This window comes from Chanodichthys erythropterus, chromosome 16 (genome assembly GCF_024489055.1).
Source record: "Chanodichthys erythropterus isolate Z2021 chromosome 16, ASM2448905v1, whole genome shotgun sequence".
NCBI classification, from domain to species: domain Eukaryota; kingdom Metazoa; phylum Chordata; class Actinopteri; order Cypriniformes; family Xenocyprididae; genus Chanodichthys; species Chanodichthys erythropterus.
The window spans coordinates 18,677,915-18,704,111 of record NC_090236.1 but is presented as its reverse complement, the minus strand read 5'-3'; the positions used below and the strand labels follow the sequence as shown (position 1 = coordinate 18,704,111).

At 36.3% G+C, this 26,197-nt stretch overlaps 1 protein-coding gene across 1 annotated transcript; it reads right to left on the bottom strand.

The window, feature by feature from the left end:
• Positions 1 to 614: 614 nt before the first annotated feature.
• Positions 615 to 7,510, bottom strand: b3gnt5b (UDP-GlcNAc:betaGal beta-1,3-N-acetylglucosaminyltransferase 5b). Its single transcript, XM_067363463.1, has 2 exons — positions 7,437 to 7,510; positions 615 to 3,121 (listed from the first exon to the last, which is right to left on the bottom strand). Exon 2 carries the CDS (start codon positions 2,919 to 2,921, stop codon positions 1,767 to 1,769), a length of 1,155 nt encoding a protein of 384 aa, XP_067219564.1. The 5' UTR covers positions 2,922 to 3,121; positions 7,437 to 7,510; the 3' UTR covers positions 615 to 1,766.
• Positions 7,511 to 26,197: the final 18,687 nt, after the last annotated feature.

The following is a 26,197-nucleotide window of genomic DNA, read 5'->3' as shown; positions in this document are numbered from 1 at the left end:
CCCATTAATGTCTATTGATATTGATCGGATCCCTTATATATTCACCATGATCCCAGGCCAGGATACAAGTATTGTCATTGATAACTATTAACACTTTTGTCTACAGCAGGGGTGTCCAATCCTGCTCCTGGAGAGCCACTGTCCTGGGCTGCGTTTCCCATAAGCATTGTAAGCTTAAGTTGATCGTAGCTCCATTGAAACCAAGAGTTTAGCTCTAACACTAATTAAAAACACCCAAACCAGCTAATCAAGGTCTTACTATAGGCTAGAAACTTCTAGGCAGGTGTGTTGAGGCAAGTTGGAGCTAAACTCTGCAGGACAGTGGCCCTCCAGGACTGAGTTTGGACAAACCTGGTCTACAGGCATGTAATTAAGTTTTACATAAGCTCTTTAGCGTATGTCAAAAATAGGCTAAGAAAATAAGCTACAAATTTATACAAGCTGCCCTATGATTCATATATTTAACCATCTTCTATAAATGGAGCACACTTGAATACAGCAGCACAGCAATATATACTGCTCTCTGTAAAGTATACAAAACCACACCTTGTGCAAGTAAGTTTAATGATTAGCAGAAGAACAATGCATGGAAAGAGGTGAGTGTCAACGGAGATCATTTGTCCTTTCCAGTCATGTTGGAGAACTTGCAAATGCCTTGAAAGAGTGGAGTAACATCTCATAGCAAGAACTGGCAAATCTGCTGCAGTCCATGAGGACAAGATGAACTTAAAGCAGCTGGTGCCACACCAGATACTCGCTACTTTTCATATTTCATAGAGGGACTCGTTAATTCATTTCTGCTTATTAAATGTCTGAAACCTGGTCAGTTTATGTCTCAGTTGTTAAATCTTTTTATGTTCATACAGATATTACATGTTAAGACATAAGCTGGAAATAAAAGCTGTTGAAGCTGGGCTTACATTTGTTTTCATTTAGTTCAATTAGTCCTGTGATAGACTGGCTATTCATTCAGGCGAGACTGTTTCACTGCCTACGGCCCAAGACACTGAGAAAGACTATAGTTTCCTTGTGACCCTACATAGCAGTGTTGCCAATTTGGGATTCTGTCACTGGATTTAGTGATTTCCCCACCCCTTTTGAGACTTTTTTTGAAAAGTTTATGGACCAATCTAGCAACTTCTTGGACAAACCTTATCTAGATTCTAATTTTGCCCACTGATCTCTGTTCGTATTTATATAGATCAATGAATTTGCTATTATGATGTCATCTAGTGACATTTAGCTACTTTCAATTGAAAGCAGTTGACAACACTGCTACATAGGGCAAGCGGCTCTGCAAATGAATGTATTTAGTTCAATTGGATGCTGTCTCTTTAAGAGCAAATACTTAAAATAAATACTTAAAGACAAGACAATCATTTATTGTCTAAGCCCCACCCTGTTGGAAATTGTTGCTTTCTTTACATTTGGATAAAAATGAATTCTAAAATATATATATATATATATATATATATATATAAAATTCAATATACAGGCAGAGTAAAACAGCATATATATACAGATTAATGCTAAATTCATTTGCAAGTAAATCTAACAGGAACCTAAAAAATGCACGCTGAACATTCGCTGCCCGAAATAACAGGTAGAGCTTCTGATGCCTTTCTTTAATATTAATTTTCAACTATTTCGTGTTCATTCAATTATTTCACCCCCACCCCCTCAGAACATACTACAGACTACATTTCACTAGTAATCTGACTACTACTTAAGAGCACTTGTTACAAAAGGGTTCTTTTTTTTCACTTTTAATAACTGGTATGTTCAAAAAAAGCTGCCTTACATGGGTAAGAGTTTGAAAAAAATGGTACACATAGGAGCCTCACTTTCATGACAGTACAGTAGAGCCTCCAAATCAGTCCTGAGGGCATCTGACCAACTTCAGCCTCTGTTACGCGCGTCCACATTTCGCGAATATCGCTGACGTGTCCATGTGAGGTCATCATCTGGTTGTAGATACAACGATGATAAGGAGCTTTTCCTTCTCCCGAGAAGAACAAATGATCCTTGGGAGCAATGTCCATCACTTTAGCACAGATTCCGAGAAAGACGTCATCGATGTGAAAGGAAGGGTTTATGGTGAGTGAAGCTTTATAGATTTTGGTAGCTACATCTCTAGAGAGGACATACCCAGATCCAGGAGTGTAATCTGGGTAAGCCAACCACGGGTACATGTCTCGGGACACGTAGTACTTGCTCTCTTTATCTCGGACGGGTGGTGAACCGCGGTGCACCCTTCCCATCCAAAGGCCTTTGTTGTTACTGCGGCCGATCCCTTGCAAGTAGTGAATTAAGTTGTGAATGTGGACAAACACATCATCGTCTGCAGACATGACGAACTGGGCATGGCGGCAGTAGGTTTCTTTCCAGCCAAGCTGCAAAAGTAGCTTCAGAGTAAGATTGTGGAAGGTGTCTATGAAGTCCTGCTGGATGAGGTCATGATATCTTTGGTCCTCGGAGAACAGTTGCATCTTAAGTTTGTTTCTGTACGCTGGTTCGGGATGGAGGCCAAGAGCAAACAGCACCCTTATAGTAACACCCAGCATCCTTTCAACGTACGTTTCATTTCCCCAAGTAGAACGAATGGCCTGTCTTCTCTCAAAGTTCTCAGAGGAGCTTTTCACAAAGAGCAGGAGCAGAACATCCTTTTCGTCACACTTCCTCTCGTGGTTTATGAGGTATCTGCGATTGCTGTACTTCACAGTGTCTTCAGGATTGACTCTAAAGCTTGCGTTAATGAACGTGAAGCTATTGAGAAGGTAGCGGTATGAGAAAGACATTACATGGGTTACAATGTTATTGTCAATTTTTTCCCAGTATGCCATGACCAGTAAGGTACTAAAGCACAGTGATATTAGCCGTAGTTGGTATTTTTTTAATCTAGGCATTTTGAGAAACATCATGACTCCTTTGAACTTTGGTTCCAGTTCCGATTCACGAGATTCCTGGCTATGTTTCACCTAGAGTCATGATGACCTTCAAAATGTGTCCAAGTATGAGACAAGGAAATAGTCTGGTAGTGTGATTGCTCAGCTGCCATTGATGTTGAAGACATCGTCATGACAAAAGACCAATGTGGTGCACCCAGTGTGATTGTGGAAGTCTGTAAGAGAAACGTACATGACAACATCAGCTGACGTTTTATACAGCGACGACCAAAAAACTGTTGTGAGAAAGTGAGGTAGATGAAGAAGTGGCCGTGATCAAAAAAGTATCCCAGATGTCTGAACATACCGTGATGTGACTCAACTTGCCCCACGCTGTGGGTAAGTTGAGCCACATCACAGGTAACTGTTTTTTTGCACCAAATATTACTGTTTTAATTATCACCAGGACATATTGTTATGGTTTTATTTCATATAAACCTTATCATATTGTAAAATATAGATGGTTCTTAAATACAATTATGTAAAGTAAAATTATCTCATAAAATAAAAATTCTGTCATCATTTGTTCATCTTCATTCATTCCAATCCTGTATGACACAACATAAGATATTTTTGAAAATTTTTACTTTTGTGCCAACTGTCCTTTTATGGCTTTTTAAAACTGGTATTGACAAAATGATTGTCTCATATCTGTACTTTTCTTCCATTAGACATGCCTATTTATTAAAAATAAATAATACAGATTTAATCGATTATAAATAATCTTGGAAAATCAGAAAGAGGAAAAACAAAGAAACTGAAGAGAAAGAGAGAAAACACTTTTTTACTTCTTTACATGCAAATCCATCACAGTAGTGCTACACAAAGGGTGACTGGATGGGTTTTATTCAAAGTAAATGGTTTAGCAAACTTTGCTAGTTATTTCTAATGCATCTCATTTTGAAACATCTGTTTTGCATGGATCTAGTCTGTCCAACTGTCAACCAAGGTTTCATTTGTGCTAGTAAATCACATCATGATATAAAAATATAAAAGATCATGCTCATGATTCATATATTATATAATATATATATATATATATATATATATATATATATATATATATATATATATATATATATATATATATATATATATATATATATATATATATAAGAGAGAGAGTCCAAGTCCAAGTCCAAGTCCAACCTGTAGCAATCCTTGTTTTGTCAATCTTTGCATAATTTCACCAGTCTTGAGTAAACTTTACACTGAATTGGCAAGTATAGGCTTTGTCCGGATGTAAAGAACTGCAACAAAACAACATATTTGAATAATAGAAGAATACAATAATGATTTCTGTATGCAATCCTAAAAGAAAATGCAATATTCTCACATCTAAAATTCTGCAATGCAAATGTTATGCAATGTAAATGCAAATACGAAGAAAAAAAAAAAACAGGTCTGAGGGTCTCTGTTTTCTTTGTTGAAACCTAATCTGCCTAAGACTTCAGAGCACACAGGACGGAACAAAAGAGTAACGACAGGGCATTGAGCCTCCAACAATCACTTGACAAAACCAAGATTGCAGATATGATGAAGAGGAGGTTCTTCTCCTGAGAAAACATGACCCTTGGGATTCCGAGGAATTGCAGATTGTTAGACACTTAAGTTTTTCTAAATTATTTGGCAAGTAAACTCCTGAATAAGAATATAAAAAAGAAATGCCATTTAAAGGGTTAGTACACCCAAAAATTAAATTTCTGTCATGAATTACTCACCCTCATGTTGTTCCACATCCATAAGACCTATGTTCATCTTCCAGTGCTTCCCACACATAGACTTTACTTGGGCAGGCTGCCCACGTAAAATAATGGCCGCCCAAGTATATTTGGAGACACATTTTTGCTTTTATTATTTTTATCCTCTTATACTTTAATATCCACGCAAGATAATGAAACCATCCGGGATCGATTAACTAGTCGTTTCGTACCTGCTCGTTATGTGTGCAAACGGGCACTGCATTTTGCAAAGTCACAAGGGGGCGCTGTTGCTCGTTCTACAAGCTCGCGCAACATCGCTTCAGACTGCTTCAAAGTTATTCTCAATCAATGAAAAGCGCAGATTTATGCCAAGCTGGTTGCTAATGAACTCAAGTTGATGAATTATTACAATGTCTACTTTATGGCCTTTATATAAAATGTTTTAGACGATTGTAAGAATCTGAAGGATCAGCCTGCAATACTACAGACATTTTAAAATAAGAGTACCTGTGTATTTCGCCTTGTTTATAATTAAAAGTCACACACTAAGTTTTCTCTTTTTCTTTTGGGCATTATTGGTATTTTGGTTACACTATAAATTGTATTTAATTCATAGTAAATTATTGTAGTCTCCCCCACAGAAAGAAAACACTAAGAACATTATTTGACACATATTATTCATTTTATAAATTTTACTAGTAAAATCTGTCCCATTCACTGAGAGAGAAACTATATGACAGCAAGGAGAACATAGGAAAATGTGAACCATTTAAATGCAGCAATTTTGCATAATTTACAATGCATAATATTAGTATGTAATTAAATGTAATATGTTATTTAATTAAAATTAATTTCAATGAATAAAAATACTGTTAAAAATCACACATTGTTTGTTTGTCACATGTAGTAGACCATTTTTGTGCTGTACGGTAATAGGACGATTTTTCGCCTGGCTACCACCGCAAGTATATTTCAAACCTGTGGGAAGCACGGTCTTCGGAACACTAATGTATTTTTGATTAAATCCGAGAGGTATGACTCATCCATAGACAGCAATATAATCAACACTTTCAAGGTCCAGAAAGGTACTAAAGACATTGTTTAAACAGTCGCCGTGACTGTAGTGGTTCAACCTTAATTTTATGAAGCGACGAGAATACTTTTTGTGCGCAAAAACAAAACAAAAATAACTTTATTCAACAATATATTCTCTTCCCTGTCATTATCCTTACAGAAGTGACGCAGTAAGCACAGTGAAGGCTTCCGTGTTTATGTCCGAATGCCGCATCGGTATTGGCCAAAGCCAACACATGCGTGTGAGGCTAACGCAGGAGGCGGTCAATAATGAGTCTGCGTTCTGACGTAGAACCTGGAAGCGCTGAATGTAAACAACATATGAGAATGATAAGGAAGAGATTGTTGAATAAAGTCGTTTTTTTTGTTTTGTTTTGTGCACAAAAAGTATTCTTGTCGCTTCATAAAATTAAAGTTGAACCACTGCAGTCACCTTGATGGTCTTAACTATGTCTTTAGTACCTTTCTGGACCTTGAAATGTGTTGATTATATTGCTGTCTATGGACAAGTCATATATCTCTTGGATTTTATCAAAAATATCTTAATTTGTGTTTTGAAGATGAACGAAGGTCTTACGGGTTTGGGACAACATGAGGGTGAGTAATTCATGACAGAAATTGCATTTTTGGGTGGACTATCCCTTTAAAGAATGCTTCAGATTCCACAGAATTGGAATACTATAAATGTCTACTTCTCAGTAACTCTGGAGACACAACTTTAACATGCTTAACCGGTTTGCCACCATTCACAGCATCAAGATGTTAAAAACAGGATAGTCAATCCAAAAATGACAATTTTGTCATGATTTAGTTACCCTAATGTGGTCAAAAACTTTTGTATTCCACAGAAGAAAGTCATACAGGGTTGGAACGACATGAGGCTTAGTAAATGATAGAAGAATCGTCATTTTTGTCAACTATTCCTTTAATAAAAAAAGGGAAATTGACAAGTTACACAAAATTTCATAATGTGAAGAATAGGTAACTTTATTAACAAATGAATCATTTTAAATCAAGTGGAGTTCACCAATATTCACCAGATTTTTTAGGTAAAAATGGGAACATGGTACTCTGTGTCAACCATTAAAACACCAAGTTGTTAAATCACCAATTTTGAGGTAATTTAGGAGTCAGAACGCTCAGATGTCAGTCACATACAGTGGCCACAAAAGGACACTTATGCATACTATTTGCATAACCACCAAACTTGGAGCAAACTTGATTTACTGGTCCTTATCGGTCATGAGCTGGTTTAAGCTGGTCCCAAGCAACTAGCTCCAGCTCAGGACCAGCTTAAACCAGCTCATTACCAGCTAAGGACCACCTCAAACCAGCTCCCATGCTTCGAAACATATCTAACCAGCATATGCTGTTTTTTTTCAACAGGGTTAGTGGATGTGAAGTCAGTAGTTCTCCAAGTTCACACAGCTGTCCAAGCAGAACGTGTTTAAACTCCTTTTCGTCTTCATTTTGATCGGTATAACTGTTGTTTTATCATTTTAAACTTTTCTTTTTGAACTTTTGATTGAAATTGTTTAAATTAAAAGCATGGTTGTGCCATATTTCAGTTTTACGTTAGAATTTACGCGCCAGACTGTCATAAGGAATATCACAAGGTAAATGTGATAACTATTGACACTGTTATTCGGCTGATAATTTTTTAAATAAAAAATAAATAAATAAATAAAGCATAAAGAGGTCATAAAGGTCTTACCAGGTCGAATGACAGCAGCAAGATATCCTGGTTTGGTCGAAGACGAACCTTGCTCTGTGGAAGTTGTAGCAAAGTGAACTAACCACGAGGAACGAAGGACACTCCCGTTATTTGTTTAAATTAATGTTAAAGGAGACGCGCATGAAAATGCTTGTTTGTGTAAAGGTAGTTGATAAGACTAGTTGATATGTTGACCGCTCTGAAGCCCTAAATTACACTAAACGATGCTAAAATAAATCAATAAGCACCGTAAGCCGTGGTTTACAGTGAGTTTACAGAGTTAATTAGAAGGGGTTGTTTGGCACCACGCTTCACGGGACTAAGGCTATATTTGCTTTTATAAAACATCATTATGGAGTAGCAAAAATACACAAAAATTTAAAATATGTGTGTTTCTAGAACAATTAATAGGCAACAACTCTATCCTAGTCAAAATTTAGAGGTAATATAGACATTATAATTACAATAAAACACAGGATACACTCTCAGTTGAGAGAAGATCAAAACCCTGAAATAACACTGAGCAATAAAGCAAGCCAGAGATGAACAGTATTTTTAAATGTATTTTCACGTCTGTGTCCTCTTATGTCAAATTTTTACATTTAATCAGTCAGTTCAATCAGAATAAGACACTAAAATCAGTATCAACAAAATCCATCTTTGAAATTACACTTACTGTTTAATGCAGCTCAGATGTGTAATTTAATTACTTTTCCTCAAAAAAGTAAAGTAAGGGATTACTCTTAATTTATCTGTAATTTAATTACAGTTACTTCTGATGGGATTCCATTAAATACTGTATAGACTTTACAACAATTCTATATAAAACAATAGTGGATTTAACATCAAAATTTTACAATGTAATGTAGCCTTCTCTCTTTAAATACTTTGGTTAGTTCAAGAATAATATATGCTATTTTATATTATTTAAAATAATTAAAAGAGCAGTTTCATGTCTATCTTTATATTGTTCAACTGGTCGAGGTTGATATGGGATTTAGAAAGTTATTAATAAGAAATTGAATAGTTTTTAGAAAGAGAGCATCTAGTACAGTAATCTAATTTCACTGTTGAAGATGTAATTAGTAGCTAGTAATTAATTACTTTTTTTTAGATTAACTTATACCCAACACTGTCCATAAATTATAATAGGAGATTAATGTTTTAAAAATAACAGCTTTAATGTAGAAATATTAAATACTTAAAGTAGGCTACTTTAAATATGAAACTAAAACCACCAGTAGGTGGCGGCAATCACTGTCCTAATGAGTGAGTTGAATCTTTATTTCAACCGATTCATTCAAAGTGATAATTTAACTAAACAAGCGACTGTATTTATGAATGGATAGCCTAATTGAATAATTTACTCATCTGATTCGTTCAAATACGCTGATTCTTTGAGAAATAAAACCTGTGCCTTGTCCAAATACCTACATCTGCGGTTTTGGCCACTTGAAAGCGTGTGCTCACGACATGAAGTAAGTGCACAAGACTGTCCCATATCTTAAAAATGCCAAAGTGCAGTGCCTTTAACACACACTAAACCTATATAAACACTACAGCTGAATCCCAAATGGCACACTTCTATGCACTTTCGGTCTTGTGGATCGTAATTCCTGTAGTCACAAGATTCTAGCTTGTTAAAAGCGTTCACGCCCTCGTAGAGCTCATAATTACAGCTTGTAAACTGAGAGTTTTCAGAAAGCTCCCAGGTGTACCACGTGGCCGCTATACCACCTGACCGCTGTAGATTTATTTAGGCGTTGATAGTGGTGCCATATGCTGCCTTCACGTGCTCTCGGAATTATCGCAATTACGAGTTTCCTAGGTAAAAATTGCACATGAACGCCCTCCCATTGCGAAACTTGAATGAGATGAGCTCGTAATCACGACTTCAGAAGTGGAAATTATCAAATTTCAGATAGCACGTGAAGGCAGCATTAGAAACGCATAATTCCCAGTCCAAGGAAAGTGCGACTCAGAGGAAGGGTGCCATTTGGGACTTGGGCTACATTCCATTCCAGTTTTAGACCAGCACTCAGGAACTAAGCACATCCGCCATTTTGAAGTGCGTTCCACTTCCTGAAGTGGACGAGGAAGTTTATATGAAACAGACCCTCACTCCCTTGATTTTGACAGAGGGAGCAAGTCTACTTAATATGTACACTTCAGGCAGCTCCATATACTACAATGCAACATGATTATGACATAACCGCATATCATGTTTAATTTACCCCACCAAAAACAACCCTATGATATATACATTTTTTTTTTAATATATAGTTTTTGGCAGATTGATACTATTTGTGCAACAATAGTTTTACTACAAATACCATAAACTATAGTTTTTAAAACACTTTACTTTAAAACACTTACTTGAACACTTGAGCCAAGTACAGGAAATCATGTAAATAGACAATTGCCAAGTGTACGGTTTACATTTTAGAACATCCTCAGACCTTAGTCATACAATTATAAGGCATCATGCCTCAGACTGAAAGGCTTCGGGTCTCAGGAAAAACGACGTCAGGTTTCAGGTCTCGTACAATTAGGCCTCAGACAAAAAGGCATCGGATGAAACAGACTCAGATAAAAAGGCATCGGACGAAACAGACGTAGAAGGAAGCGAATTGCCCCGACTAAATGTGATATCACATGCATGTAGTTTTCTAACTGTTAAATGTTACACTAAGTTAAAACATATTCTACTGAGATTGTTTTGTAAATTTGTATTATTCTTTAATTGTATTTGCATGTATAAAAAGTTAGTTAAATAACACATTGCAACTAGCTTGCACTGCAAACTATCGTGAACACTGAAAATTAACTATGGTTTTATTATAGTAAAAGTGTGGTATCTATGGTTTTTTGGCAGATTGATACTATTTGTGCAACAATAGTTTTACTACAAATACCATAAACTATAGTGTTATTGGTTAATTTGTGGTTAATTTGTGGTTACCATGGTTAACGATAACAGGAACGAGTATGCAGTGCAAACAACGCAGTGCAAATGCACAAGCCAGAAGCCAATCAGGGCTGTGCGCGAGCTGATTGGCTTGGCAAGCTGCAACGGCATGAACCTATGGTGATGCAGCATAAATGTACAAACCAATGGGTGCACTTCCCACCATGGTGTGCATGGTGCCCGCCAGAATGGACAAGGCATCTGCCTATATAAGCGGCTTGCTTCACCATAAAAATCAGATTTTAATTGACTGAAGCGACGATCGCCCAGTTGTGGACCCTGTTAGTATGGGCCTCTACGCAATACGCCTTCCCATTATCTCAGGGAACCGAGGTTACGTTAGTAACCGAGTGTCGTTCCCTCTCGATATGGTTTACTCGTATTGCGTCGAAGACACTATGGGGAACTTATCCAACAATGGCTTGCTAAGGCGGAACGACCCTAGCTTGAGACACTTCGTAAGGCCTGCATAGGGTTGCATAGGGATAGAGGAGGCCGGGTTGCCCCGGGAGTCCGAGCTCGGGCCGTTGGCCAGAGACATAAGGGCAATGGAGGGTTGAGCACATAGGGATCGACGCCTACTAGACAGAGAGTACCCACGCCTGTAGCCTAGGGACATCCAGACTATAGAATCTGGCAAAGGTGGACAGAGAGGACCACCTTAGGCACATAGCCGAGCCTTGGCTTTAGGATGACCTTGCAGTTGTTGCAAGGCAGGATGCGCTTACAGAGAGTGCTTGTAATGCCAGGCACACATTTAATAATTAGCTAAAACATTCTAAGACTGTGCTCAACGCACAGTGATTGTTTCCTACGACTGAAGCAGATTTAAATACTTACACACGGAATTTGAACACCGACTGTAATCGCCAACTGAACGCAACTGGCTCTGACTGGATGCGTTTGAGCGCGATCAGTCATAAGTATCAATTTACATTCATAATCTGCCTTATAATCGTTAAGTGTGTCCTCAGCTTAAGTCGCCAACTCGATTGACCGATGCTAGGGCTAGCAGGAGGGCCGTTTTAAGTGAGAGAGGGCTCATCCCAGCCGAATGTTGAGGTTCGAAGGGAGGTCCCTTGAGGGCCCTAAGAACCATAGACAGGTCCCATGTGGGGACGGTATGAGGGCGAGGTGGGTTAAGCCTTCTAGCCCCTCTTTGGAAGCGAACAACCACAGTGTTCAAGATTATATGAATCAGTTAACTAGAATAACATGTTTGACATTAGATTTGCTTGCAATATGTTTTGTATAAATGATGCAAACAAATATTGGATAAGTCATAAATGACTTAAAATGGCCATTGTTAAGATACATATGTTTGCATCCTTTTCTTTGTCACACACATCTTTAAGCTATGTTATTTCCTATAAGAGATGAATTGCATTAAGTATAACCATATTAGTTTTTATGTATCTTCCTAGTTAAGATAATAGTTAACGCCTTAAGACATGCTATATAAGATAAAGCAGGAACCAATAAATCTGACTCTGAATGAACTATAAAAGAAATACATTGCGGAGCAAAGAGGATACAAATAAGGCACTGACAGAAAAGGCAAAGTAGATTACTTTTTAGTAAGAAACAATCTCTGCTTTCAAATTTTTAAGAAATTCAATACTGTTTTGTGGCTCTTTAATGTGGGAATGGGATAGATCACTGTAGCGCCTCAGTTCAAGCAGCACATAAACCAGTCATCTCTTCCTACTAGTTATAGCATGAAATGAACATCAGGTATGTTTCAACCACGGAAAGACGTCAATACACAATATTTTTCAAGTTCAATTACAACTCTTCTGTCTGGTACCTTTGTCCATTTTTTTTTTTTTTTGTTGTTGCTTCAAATCAAATTTTGTAGTGTTATGATTCACGCCATATGGCTGATTGGCTCGGTTCGTGACTTATGACTCTATAACAATAAGTTTTTTTCAAAATCTCTATGGGAAAAATGAATGGGAAAGAGCTGCTGAAAAAGCTAGTAGGCACTGTTTCACTCTATTACACTGCCCACAAACTTTGAGAGATGAGCTGTTCTAAATCTAAATCACTGTAAACCATGGCTTCTTGGGGCTTATTTAATAGCCAGCAAACACGAATGTTTTCCTTACATTTCCATATGGTTCCCATTTTGGTTTTTGGGAATTAAATAACAACATTCCAGGAACATTCTCAGTAGGTTCCCAGAATGTTGCAGTGACATAAGTAGAATAACATAATACACTATATCACAATAATGATTTATTACCCTGATTTATGGCTAAATTTATGACCGCAATATTTCTGTGTTGTCACTCAAGCTGACTGGACAGTGGATGTCAAATATGTTTTATGAGAGCTGTGAGTCTTGATTGGCAGGTCAGTGGTTGTCAATGGGTGTTTTTTATCGCTGAATTTATGGGTGTTGTCCCCCTGATTGGCAGGTCAAGAGTGTGGGTGAGATATGGGGTGAATTGGATTTATAGTTAGATATATGGGTAAATTTATGGAAGTTGTATTTCACCCCAGATTTGGCATTTTTATGACATTTTGGTGAATCCTGGGTATCTGGCTCCTTTCAGTGTATTGGGAACTGATGGTGGGCATGTTTTTCCTTTGATTGTGGGGTGAAAGTCACCCTATAGCAAATTTCACGCATCACTGTTAAAATCAGTGGTGTTTGGTCAATGGGGCATATGTTAATTGAGTCAGAATATTTGAGTCAAGACATTAAGGAAGTATTACCCTACACCACACTGGCTATATCCATTAAAATCCTGGACATGTTCTTTTTAGAACAACTCTGTGTGTATGCGTGAGTGCGTGTTGGCACCATAGGATGATCAGTAATACCAGAACTATAGATTAATGTTAGTTTCCTAAGACAAAGAATCAGAAATATTCATCAAGCCAAAGAGTCCTCATTAACTACACACCCCAGAATAGGTGTTGTTTGGGAGATGTTCTTTCTGGAGCATCTGTATCTGTGTTTCCAAACTCACAGATAGGATCTATGTTAAAAAGAATGAAAAACATTTATTTAACTCACAGTGAAGGTGATTCTGAGTCAACCCGTTGGGGCATCCTGTGTGTTTGTGTTAATGGTTTTATGAAAGTTGCTTAGATGTCTCCATCAAAACCTTTCTGGTGATTCGCTGGGCTCTCACACACATACACACAAAAAAACATCCTATACTGAATTAGTGTACATAACATTGTTCAATTCAATTCACATTTATTTGTATAGTGCTTTTCACAATATGCATTGTTTCAAAGCAGCTTTACAGGGAGTGCTTGTCAACATTTCAATAATTAACAATAGTGTGCAAGTTGTGTCATTTCAGAAATGTATATACAAATCACCCAGTTAGTTAACAATCTATTCATTTAAACAATGTATTAAATTAGGGCAGACACAATGTGCTCATTGAAGTTATGAAAATATGTTAACAAATGATTAAGATATATAGAAAAATTTAGCACTGGTGCATGTTGATCCAGAGTTTGGGGTCCTTGCAGGGGGTTGGGATCCTATCTCCACAGGGGTTGAGGCATCTGAAGTCTTCTTCAGATCTGAATGTGTCTTTACTTTTGATACATTTTAAGAAATGTTTTAGTTTTAATAGTGTGTGCGTGTGCACGTCTGTGTGTGTTGGAAAAGAACAAATACATATTTGACTTAGAAATAAGACACACGATTCTAAACGTTTAAATATTTATACATTTGTTTGCCACAAAAGCAAGACATGTTGTCTATTTTCTTTAAACTTTTACTTTATTTTTTTTAATTTCTTTTAAAACAGTCTGATGACCAGCATTTTTATTACTAATGTAGCTGAGTGGTTTCCTCACATGAGTAAAAAGTAATCTAGGTGTGATCTTTGTGAGGTCGGAACACAAAAGTTTGTGTTGGGTGATCAAGCTTCATTACTTAAAGAAAACTGAGAGTATGCTTAAACATGTAATTATACAATATTTTCAATAGGAATATTATGGTTTCATGCTGATTTAATGTTTTGTTTGTTGTTGTTGTTTTTTTACTAACAATTTTCTAACTTCAACATACAGCACAAAATTAAACAGGTGTTTTTGTGTGTGTGTGTGTGTGTGTGTGTGTGTGTGTGTGTTGCAAAAGAACAAATACACATTTACTTCAAAATTAAAAGAAGACACAAGTGTTAACCTAATCATTTAAACATTTATACATCTGTCTGCCATTAAAAGCAAGGCACGTTTAAACAAAACTTTTACTTCATTTTATTCTTTAATTTCTTTTAAAACAGTCTGATGACCAGCATTTTTATTATTAATGTACCCGAGTGATTTCCTCACATGAGTAAAAACTGTTTGAATTTGTTTGTGACAAATACATAATTTCCACTTAGAAAACCTTTTTTTAAATGTATGGATGAACCTTTTTTCTTTTGACAAAACTACATTTAAATTGATTTACCTGCTGTGTTTAACAACCACAAGGGAATCATGTTGATCAATAAGTTTTAAGCATATAGTACAAACATGCAAGGCTCAAGAAAACTAATCTAGGTGTGATCTTTTTGAGGTCAGAACACAAAAATTTGTGTTGGGTGATCCAGTCTTTATACTAAAAGAAAATACTATGGAAGTCAAACTGAAAGCTTCAACATGTAATTATATAATATTCTCATTTATACAATATTTTCAACAGGAATATTATGGTTTCATGTGGCTTTAAAGTTTTGTTTGCTTGTTTTTTACTAACACTTTTTTAGCTTCAACATCCAGCACAAAATTAAAGAAATTAGCATAGGATGTTTCAGCTATTTTCCATCTTCTTTGACCCTCAAATAAACTGGTCATGGAATGTTCTATGAAAGCGACACAATATACAGTTAGATATTTTTCTGTCTGTGTAAATAGATGTTATAAAATCTATGTGTGCGTATTTTTACACACTGACATATTTTGTCAGGTCTATGTCACACCGCTGTGATGCAAAGTTCCACACTTTTGCAAAAGCTATAGATCATTTTCAAACATAATCTTTCTACAGAATTATGTATATCCGAAACACCAAAATTTCAAAATCACAATGAAAAGTATAGTTATAATAAAAATGCACAAACACATTCGTGAGCAGTTGTGAAAATTTTAATGTGGTTTTGCACATTTTTTATTACTCTCATAGTGTTAGTCATCTTGTTCAGATTGCAGATGACATGGTCCATATTATGTTTCACATTAGACTGTGTTTTGTTTTTTAGGTGTTTTGGTTTTTGCTGTTCTTTGAGAGCTGTCAACATTCAGAATAGGAATACAAATGAAGAATTTAAGCTTGAGAGTGTTTGACTAAATTGATGTTTCTTTCACCATTTATAATAAATACAGTTTATAAAAGTTTGTAAATGTGCTTTTGTAAATGACGTTTTTATTACTCCACTAAATTTAGCCATCTTGTTCAGATAGCAGATGTTGGTTGGGATGTGTTTTTGTTTTAGTTGAAGACAAAACAGTGTAAGTGCTTTTCCTCACATGGGAAAGCATGTGTGATGAAACTTTTTAAATGTTTGTCTGAACTTTCTTATTTGACAAACCAGCATTTCAAATGATTTTCCTAAGTTGTTTAACGTCTGCAGAATAATTTCTTTCAACATCCTGCTTGAGGTGAAATATTACAATATGTTTTCAGCTATTATCATTATCTTCTCTGTCTCAAACAAAACTACTATATGCGCTAAACATTTGGGCCTGAGGCTGGGGCTAGGTCTGGGCCTGAGGCTGGGGCTCGGGCAATGCCTTCGTGGAGTTCCCTACAATATTGTATGTGTATGTTAATTTTCAATATTTCAGTTTAAAACTGTCATGACTTAAATTACACAAATCCTACCTTCTTTGATCAATACAAAATTGTATTGTAAATTGTAAATTGGCCACAATTTTTAGGTTATCCTCAGTGGGTGGCAGATGAGTCACCACATCAGCCACCCACTTTCCAGAGGCCTTATCCTTCTTGCCGAAAAATAGAATTGGGACATAGCCCAATGCACTTAGTTTTTTTTTTACCTGTAATAAATAAACCTAGACAGCAAACATTAGTTATTCCCACTGCATTATTTTCCATCCTATTGAAAAAAATTGCATTAAATATCCCAAGCTCGGAGCCCTCCCCTGGACAGCACGCCAAATACGCATAATCTTTACTCTGTTTAATCGATGTAAGTGTGAACTACTCCATACCAGTGGTTCTCAAAGTGGATTTGCTTTGAATGAGAAAGTTGTGCTTTATCGTTAAGAAATGCTTATCAATGACAATGTAATGATCTAGAATCTACATATAAAATCTTGATTATAAATGCACTAATAAATTAAAACAGTAACATTTAACTTTTTTGTGATTATGACTAATCAAGTCAATCTGTTGTGAATCACTTGAATCACTTCACTCAGGTCATGATGAACCATTCTTCCTGCTGCTTAGCTTGGCTTATTTGCCATTAAGATAGCTGATGAACTTGGATAAATGTTTGAGTCAGTCCACATCAAGTGATTCAAAATCCAAAGTTGACTAAAGAGCAAGTTAGTACACACCAGCTAGAAAACACAGAATAATGAACCCGGACACAACTTCAGAGATCAAAGTATACAAATGGTAGCAAGCAAAAGCTTAATTGTTTTGATTATGAGGGGTCCTTGGAAATTGTTCTCCCACACAAAGGGTCCTTGGCACAAACAGTTTGAGAACCCCTGCTTTATACAACCAATATTCATGTAATGTTGTGCTGGATGCTGGTGGTCTAGTATTTAGCAATCTGGGTTTCTAAAGGGAACACTAAAAGTCCTGACACCCTTCAAAAATAATTATATTGATTGGACACACACAAAACAAAATATGATAACAAAAATACATTGGACTCCTTCTTTATGGCCACCTATCCACCTGGTCCAAACACTCCCCTTTTTTCATTTATTTCTTTATTTGAAAGGGGACAATGTACATTAATAAACATTAAAACAATGTAAATGTACCCGAGTTAGCTCAAAAGTGCTAATTTTCATCGGTAGTCCCCCAGCCAGATTTAAACAAGGCAACCTTGTTACTATCTCTCCTGTAGTAATTCAAATGCTTTTTTAGGTTGTGGCTTTGAAACAGGACACCTGGAATATGGCCTTGCTTTTAACAACATATATGTTGCACACAGCATGGCTTTCACGCATGTCCCGAGTTATTTTGCCACGTCATCATGCACTTTCTCTAAAAATAACGCAGCGCAAGGCACTATAAGTGTGAGATGCAATATTCACATGCTAGGGGTGGTAGTGCAAGGTAGGAGCATGTTATCTACTTACATAATCATGCAAGACTGTCTTTAATAGTGACTCTGGGTCTGAATTCTGTGATCTGCCTTTAGCAGAGACAGAGACTTCAGTAACACGCATACTGCAGTACCTGTGTGATACTAAAGAAAGGTTATATTTACAATGTAGCCGGTTGTATATGTAAACAAATGTACATGAGCGCCTGGTCAAAAAGAAAGTCAAGTCAAGTCATCGTCATTTATATAGCACTTTTAACAATGTAGATTGCTTCAAAGCGGCTTTACAGTGATAAACGGATGATTTAGGTAACAGAGATTGTTTTGGCCTCATAGCGGTTCTTGAATAAAGATATTTTGGCGGTTCTTGAATAAAGACCGATGGCGTTCACGTGCGCATTCTATTCCATGCATGTCGAGCAAATTACAAATTAATTAAAATAATATGTTACACCAATGCCATCTATGACTACCTCAAATTCATTCACTGACAGATTAAACTTATTTTTGTAAAATGAGGCCCTTGCCCTATCACACAATATTAATAAAAGTGAAACAAATCATATTGCTTAATGAAATATGAGCATTTCTACTTACTGCAATATGGGGAGAGTCCACCACTCTTCCCGCATTTCTATTTTTTAGGACCCTTTCCCCCCACTTCCTGTCCAGGGTCACTTTTTTGGCGGCTACTTTGTTTTTTTGGGAGATGGGTGCAAAACAACAGCTGCAGGTTTTGCGGCTCACCTGTGTTGGTAAAAGTATACCAAAGTGAGACATCAGATCCACAGTCACAGATAAGAATTACAATCAAGATACAGTTTAATTTGTCTGTATACAGGAAAGAGAGGAACACATGAAGCACAATGCAATTCAGAATATGCATCTCTAGATTGACACAGGATTATTATTATTATAATCATACAGTGAAAGTGGCAGATGTAGGAGACACCCGGGCTACTCTAATCATTGTTGCCTATGGCGTTTGGTGCAAAACAAGCAATCGAAATTGATATCAACCAGATGCCTTACATTATCACGGTTTTGTAACACAGTACAGATATCATACAGGGTCATTTAGTAGGAGCATACTTTAGTGACCTAATAATGAGAAATGTAGAACATTAAAACCACATATTTGAATATTGGCCATAATGCTCTATTCCACTTTCCCTCACCTGGTTAGGTGTTTGGCAGGAGGGGCAAGGCTTGAACTTCCTTTGAGACATTTTGAAATCTACACCCCACACACACACACACACACACACACGCACACACACACACGCACACACATTTTCTACAGTGCACTTTAGACAACGTCAACAAACAACACAACTTATTGGCATAATCGATCATTTTTCATACATGTCATTGTTATATATTTTCTAATTTACCTATTTTGTAAGCTACTTATGTATATAAATCAGTCAATAATTTATGACAGCACTACTTATTACATTATACATATGAATAGTTTTATTTCATATAGAAAAATTGTGATGCCACAATGTAGTAGTTATGAATTAATTTGTATTGTTAATTATGGATTTATTTTGGTTGTGTATTATATAATTTTGCATGTATTTTTAACAATTGGGCTGTAAAACAAACCAATCTGGCAACACCGTTCTTCATTCTGAACATTTATAATGTTCGATAATAGTTGTGGGCTAATGTAATACTGAAAATCTTACATTCCCCAATAATTGTACCTTACATGATTATATGCGACAAAAATGAACTTTAATTCAGTTAGCTAACTTTGCTAGCTCGCACATGTGGTGCAGAAAGCTATATTTATCAGAAATATGATCAGAAATATCATCAAAAATGGCCGCCTTACAAATCTAAAGTTTCTAAACACAACTTCTTGTCCTGATTCAACAGTTTTTGATGTGTAATCCTGATGCAAAAACTTGAGAAAATGAGATCCAGGCAGTAGATAAAGTTGATGAAAAATTATTTATTCATTACAATTAAATTTAGCCTCACACGCAAACTTTAATCGATAATGAAAGTACTTAATAAAACCAAAAGGTAAAATAACAACCATAAAGAAGCAGTCAATAGTTAATAATAAAATTTGGAGTATTATAAAATTTAGTGTATTGTATCTAGTCAAAGTCAAGTCAAATTTATTTATATAGCGCTTTTACAATTGGTAATTGTTTCAAAGCAGCTTTACATATTAGAAGCACAGAAAAAAAGGGAAGTGGTTAAAACTGTACAAACAAGCGTGGTAATATGTAACATATACAAGATGGTGCTACATTAAGCCAATGTCGGCTGACTTCCAGGGGTGGAAAAAACCCCCTAGGAGAAAAACCCAGCGTGCTAGCACTGGGAAAAAAGTCCTAGGAGGGAAAAAACCCCTTGGAAGATATATATATGTAAATGTATATGGAGATCAAAATCTGAATTGTACATTTTTATTATAGAGATTAAAAATCGATTATATATAAATATATGTAAGCGGATACGGGGATCCTGGGCTACGTTGTAGTCAGGTCCAGACGCAGGTTCTCCATCTGACCTGGATACGGCCTGGATCCAGCACCCGGCAAACCTCAGGATAAGCAGAGAGACAGATATTAGCCTAGATGCCATTCTTGTTCTGATGTACAGGTATATCTAGTGTTATAGGAAATGTTCTCGGTTCCGGCCGACCTAATTATTGCAGCGTAACAATCCTTTAACGGATTTGAAAAATGTTAATGTATTGATAATGTGTTATGTGTATGCAAGAGCAAAGAGATGTGTTTTTAGTCTAGATTTAAACTGACAGAGTGTGTCTGCTTCCCGAACAATGCTAGGAAGATTGTTCCAGAGTTTAGGTGCTAAATAGGAAAATGATCTGCCGCCTTCAGTTGATTTTGATATTCTGGGTATTATCAACTGGCCTAAATTCTGAGATCGCAATAAACGTGAAGGACTATAATGCATTAAGAGCTCACTTAGGTACTGGGGAGCTAAACCATTTAGAGCTTTATAAGTAAGTAGCAAGATTTTAAAATCTATACGATGTTTAATAGGGAGCCAATGTAATGTTGACAGAACTGGGCTAATATGGTCATACTTTCTGGTTCTAGTAAGAACTCTAGCTGCCGCATTTTGAACCAACTGTAGTTTGTTTAAAAGCCGAGCAGAACAACCACCCAGTAGAGCGTTACAATAATCTAGTCTTGAGGTCATGAATGCATGAACCAACTGTTCCGCATTTGTCATTGAGAGCATATGTCGTAATTTAGATATATTTTTTAGATGGAAGAAGGCGGTTTTACAGATACTAGAAACATGACTTTCAAATGAAAGATTGGTATCAAAGAGCACACCCAGGTTCCTAACTGAGGACGAAGGTTTAATGGAGCACCCGTCAAGTGTTAGAGAGTATTCAAGGTTTTTTCGTGAGGAAGTTTTTGGTCCAAAGATTAGGAAATCAGTTTTTTCTGAATTTAATAATAAGAAATTTCTTGTCATCCAGTTTTTAATGTCAGCTATGCATTCTGTTAGTTTTGTGAATTTGTAGGTTTCGTCAGGGCGCGAGGAAATATAGAGCTGAGTATCGTCAGCGTAGCAGTGAAAACTAACACCATGCTTCCTAATTATCTCTCCTAAGGGCAGCATGTGCAGAGTGAAAAGCAACGGTCCTAATACTGAGCCTTGTGGTACCCCATATTTAACCTGTGATCGATACGACATCTCTTCATTAACTACCACAGACTGATAACGGTCAGATAAGTATGATTTGAACCATGCCAAAGCAATTCCACTAATGCCAATATAGTTTTCAAGTCTTTTTAAAAGAATGTTATGATCGATAGTGTCAAAAGCAGCACTGAGATCTAATAACACTAATAGAGAAATACAGCCACGATCGGATGATAGGAGTAGATCGTTTGTAACTCTAACGAGAGCAGTCTCAGTACTATGGTATGGTCTAAATCCTGACTGGAAATCCTCACAGATTCCATTTCTTTCTAAAAAGGAACACAGTTGTGTTGAAACTGCCTTTTCTAGTATCTTTGACAGAAAAGGTAGATTCGAGATTGGCCTGTAATTTACTAAATCTCTCGGATCTAGTTGAGGTTTTTTAATAAGAGGTTTGATAATAGCCTGCTTAAAGGTTTTTGGCACGTGTCCTAGTGTTAAAGATGAATTAATTATATCAAGAAGTGGACCTACGACCTCTGGAAGCATTTCTTTCAGTAGTTTAGTCGGCATTGGGTCTAACATACATGTCGTTGATTTTGATGATTTGATAAGTTTAGATAATTCTTCCTCTTCTATAGCGGCGAATGATTCTAGTTTTACCTCAGGGACACTACAGTGCACTGTCTGAAGAGAAACTGTAGACGGTTGCATGTTTATAATTTTCTCTCTAATATTATCAATCTTGCAAGTAAAGAAGTTCATAAAGTCATTACTGCTGTGCTCTATGGAAACGTCAGCAGTTGAATCTCTGTTTCTAGTTAATTTAGCCACTGTGTCAAATAAATACCTAGGATTATGTTTGTTTTCTATTAAGAGATTTGAAAAATAAGTAGATCTAGCATTTCTTATGGCTGTTCTGTACTCAATCATTTTTTCTTTCCACGAAAGGCGAAAAACTTCTAGTTTTGTTTTCTTCCAACTACGTTCAGCTTTTCTAACAGCTCGTTTTAGAGCCCGAGTGTGCTCATCATACCACGGCGTTGGATTAGTTTCCTTAATCTTCTTTAGACGTAAAGGAGCGACCGCATCTAATGTGCTGGAAAAGAGAGAGCCAATAGTTTCTGTTGCAGCATCGAGTTCTTCTATGTTGTCAGGTATACTAAGGCGATGAAACTGCTCGGGGAGATTATTTATAAAGCAATCTTTAGTGGCAGACGTGATTTTTCTACAATATTTATGGCTGGGTGGTGGTTTTGTAGCCTTGGCTAATTGTATTATACACGAGACTAAATAATGATCTGATATATCATCGCTCTGCTGTAGAATTTCAACAGCATCAATATCTATTCCATGCGACAGTATTAGATCTAGGGTATGATTACGACAATGAGTGGGTCCTGACACGTGTTGTTTAACTCCAATAGAGTTTAAAATATCTGCAAATGCCAATCCAAATGCGTCTTTATTATTATCTACATGGATATTAAAATCACCAACAACAAGGACTTTATCCGCAGCCAGTACTAACTCTGATAGAAACTCAGCAAATTCTTTGATAAAGTCAGTATGGTGCCCTGGTGGCCTGTATACAGTAGCCAGCACAAATGTCAACTTACATAATGTTACATAAAGCACCATCACTTCAAAGGAATTATATTTGAAATTCTTTTGAATGATTCTGAATATATTACTATAAATTACAGCAACACCTCCCCCTTTGCCTTTCTGTCGAGGATTGTGTCGATAATCATAACCTTGAGGACTAGATTCATTTAAAGTAATGTAATCGTCTGGTTTTAGCCAGGTTTCTGTCAAACACAGCAAGTCTAGTTTATTGTCTGTGATAATTTCATTTACAATAAGTGCTTTTGAAGAAATAGATCTAATATTCAGTAACCCAAGCTTTATCATTTGTTTATCTGATTTATCTGTGATTTTCATTTTTTGAACATCAATTAAATTTTTACCCTTAAAAGGTTTTGGAAGTTTTTTGTATTTACTAGTTCGAGGTACAGACACAGTCTCTATGTGATAATATCTAGGTGAAAGTGTTTCTATGTGCTGTGAAGATCAAAAAGAGCAATAATTAAGACACTTGCAGATAAGAGACAAGGAGTAGAAGCCAAGGAGAGCAAAGGAGGGAAAAAGCTGGATTATCAATGACCCGGTCAGCTTTATACCATGAGCATATAGGGAAATTTACATCCCACTCAAATTGATGTTTTTGTTCTAAAAGAAAAGGTTAATTTCACCCATTACATCATCTACTGGTCCAGTGTCAAAAATAGTTGTTTTATCCCCTATAGGGAATTTTGCAAATGTCAGCAGACATATTTTGATCAGATTGAAATGAGCAATAATTCTGAAAAACATCACTTCTGCAATACTTGGCAGGCGTCCAATACCTCACCACAAACGTGTCAGCGTGACCTGGCTTTCACACTGGAACACTTGAAGAACAATTGAACCTAGCAATCATACTCTTAAATATAAAATAAAAATAGAAGGGTACAATAACAAGTAAATCCTTGAAAATATGATAAGAATTAATATATAAAGTATGAGTACATAAATATATGGAAGCAAAAGTAAAACTCATAAATCATAAGAATAAAAAATAATAAAAATGCATGAATATGAATATTGACCATTTCGGATCCATCAAATCCATCTCTATTAATAAACGTTAACCCTTCTACTGAGTGTAAAATCGCAATGGACCTTGGGATCGCCCATACGTTGACGTCAGCGTTATTAATTTAGAGGATTTAATAAAACAACAACAGCAACAACAAAAAGATTAATTGAACTCAATCGTAGCATATTATATATATTTATTCAAATCAACAAACCTCCGATAAAAACGTTAGCCAGCATGCTATAATAAAGCAGTGTCATAGTACCTATGACAAAAAAAAAACGCTTAAACTGCTCACTTGCACGCGCCTTGAAGCGTTGTTAAACTCACCTTTAATGCCGTTTTACCTGCAGTTGAGTGTTGTTAAACTCACCGCTGATGAACGCGCTAAACTTTTATGCCGTGGGCACTTTGATATCAGATTGCAAGGGTTTTTAAACAAATAAAAATTATCTGGGAGCCGCCATTTGACTCGCCCTGGCATTGTAGCCTATTCCTTTTTTATTTTTATTAATTGTAGTGTCGACCCATAAGGCAGACGGTGTGCTGACCCAAGACGTCAAATTTCAACGCTGTTGAGTTCTATAGAAGTCTATCAGACTACCCTGCACGTTGAAAAATAACGCCAAAGGTATACCCAGTGCGTTAAAAAGTGACGCCAGGGTCTCTTGACCATGCGTCAGACATTTGACGAGTAGGAGATGAGACTGTGTTGTCTTGACCTGCCAATCAGGGGGACAACACCCATAAATTCAGCCATAAAAAACACCCATTGACAACCACTGACCTGCCAATCAAGACTCACAGCTCTCATAAAACATGTTTGACATCCACTGTCCAGTCAGCTTGAGTGACAACACAAAAAAATATGCAGTCATAAATTTAGCCATAAATCAGGGTAATGAATCATTATTGTGATATAGTGTATATGTTATTCTACTGACATATTTGTGTAAATTAAAGAAAATCTATACAGGGAGGATTTTTTTTTTTTTTTTTTGGTAAAAACCCCGAAAGAAGCTATACAGAATGTTCTCGAATAGTTATTTTTAGTTTTTTTGATAACCATAAACTAACTTTCCCACTTCCCAGAGCATTTACTTAGAGAGACCTATAGGCTACAGAATGGTTATTTTTAGGTTTTTATTTTTAAATAAAGTTTTTTTTTTTTTTTTTTTTTTTTTTTTTGCATTCTGACCAAGCTACTCCCAAACTAGTAAATTAATAGTAAAATAATTAAACAACACATTGATATGTTTTTTTTTTTTTTTTTTTTTTAGCAATGAAGTGACTTTGGCTGCTTTTTATTTGCTTGTACCGTTTTGTGTTCCAGCCCCCTCTGTGAGCAAGACATTCATATTAGTTTAGGCCTATTAATATATTATATTACTGTCTAACAATTAGTTTTCCACCAAAAAAAAAAAAACCTATAAAGTAAATAAAGTATAAACTCAAACATCTGAGAAACACATTGAAAAACTGGATTTTTTTTTCCAACCAAGAATTTCACGAGTTCACATATCCATATAATTAAATAGAGTAAAGTTATGTGTGTTTGGCGTGCTGTCCAGGGGGAGGGCTCTGAGCTCGGAATGTTGGCCCGAACCCAGAGTCCTCCCCCCGGTGTGGTAACAGTAGATAGAACTAGAAGTGCGGAGATGGGTGGAGGAGGGATGCTGATAAACTCTCAGATGAACGGAAGTCAGTCTGCTGAATTTATACCTTTTGACATTGAGTTGATTAACTGAATGCTCTCTGAGTGCTAATTAGGTTAATTATCTGAACTTGCTCCTCCCAAATTTTGTTAATAAAACATCATAAAAAAATAAAATAAAAAAGTTACAACATAAAATGCAGATTCTGCACAAAGCAGATTTCTAGGTCACTAATTAAGCAGACATGTGATTGATCATATGACTCTTTATACAGACAGTTCTCAAGAACAGAACCATCAGATTTTATGCAAACTTGTAGTGTTTATACAGCTTGGGGGAGACCAACCAAGTACTGCATTTTAGCTTTCGTGCATTTGTGTCAACTTAACATTTTAATTCTCTGCTCAGGGTTGGTTGGTTTGGATACTTGTGTGCATAGAATATCACACACAGCAGACTCTAAATGCAATGTTCCTGACGACACAGGGAGGCAGTGTTTCTGCATTCAAAGATTCATAAGCACAGACAGAGAACACAAACACTACTATCAAAATATATTTTATTCTGGACTTTTCATTTGA

Excerpts from the sequence above, each read along its gene's own strand:
- b3gnt5b (XM_067363463.1), bottom strand. The coding sequence starts at position 2,921 with ATGATGTTTCTCAAAATGCCTAGATTAAAAAAATACCAACTACGGCTA.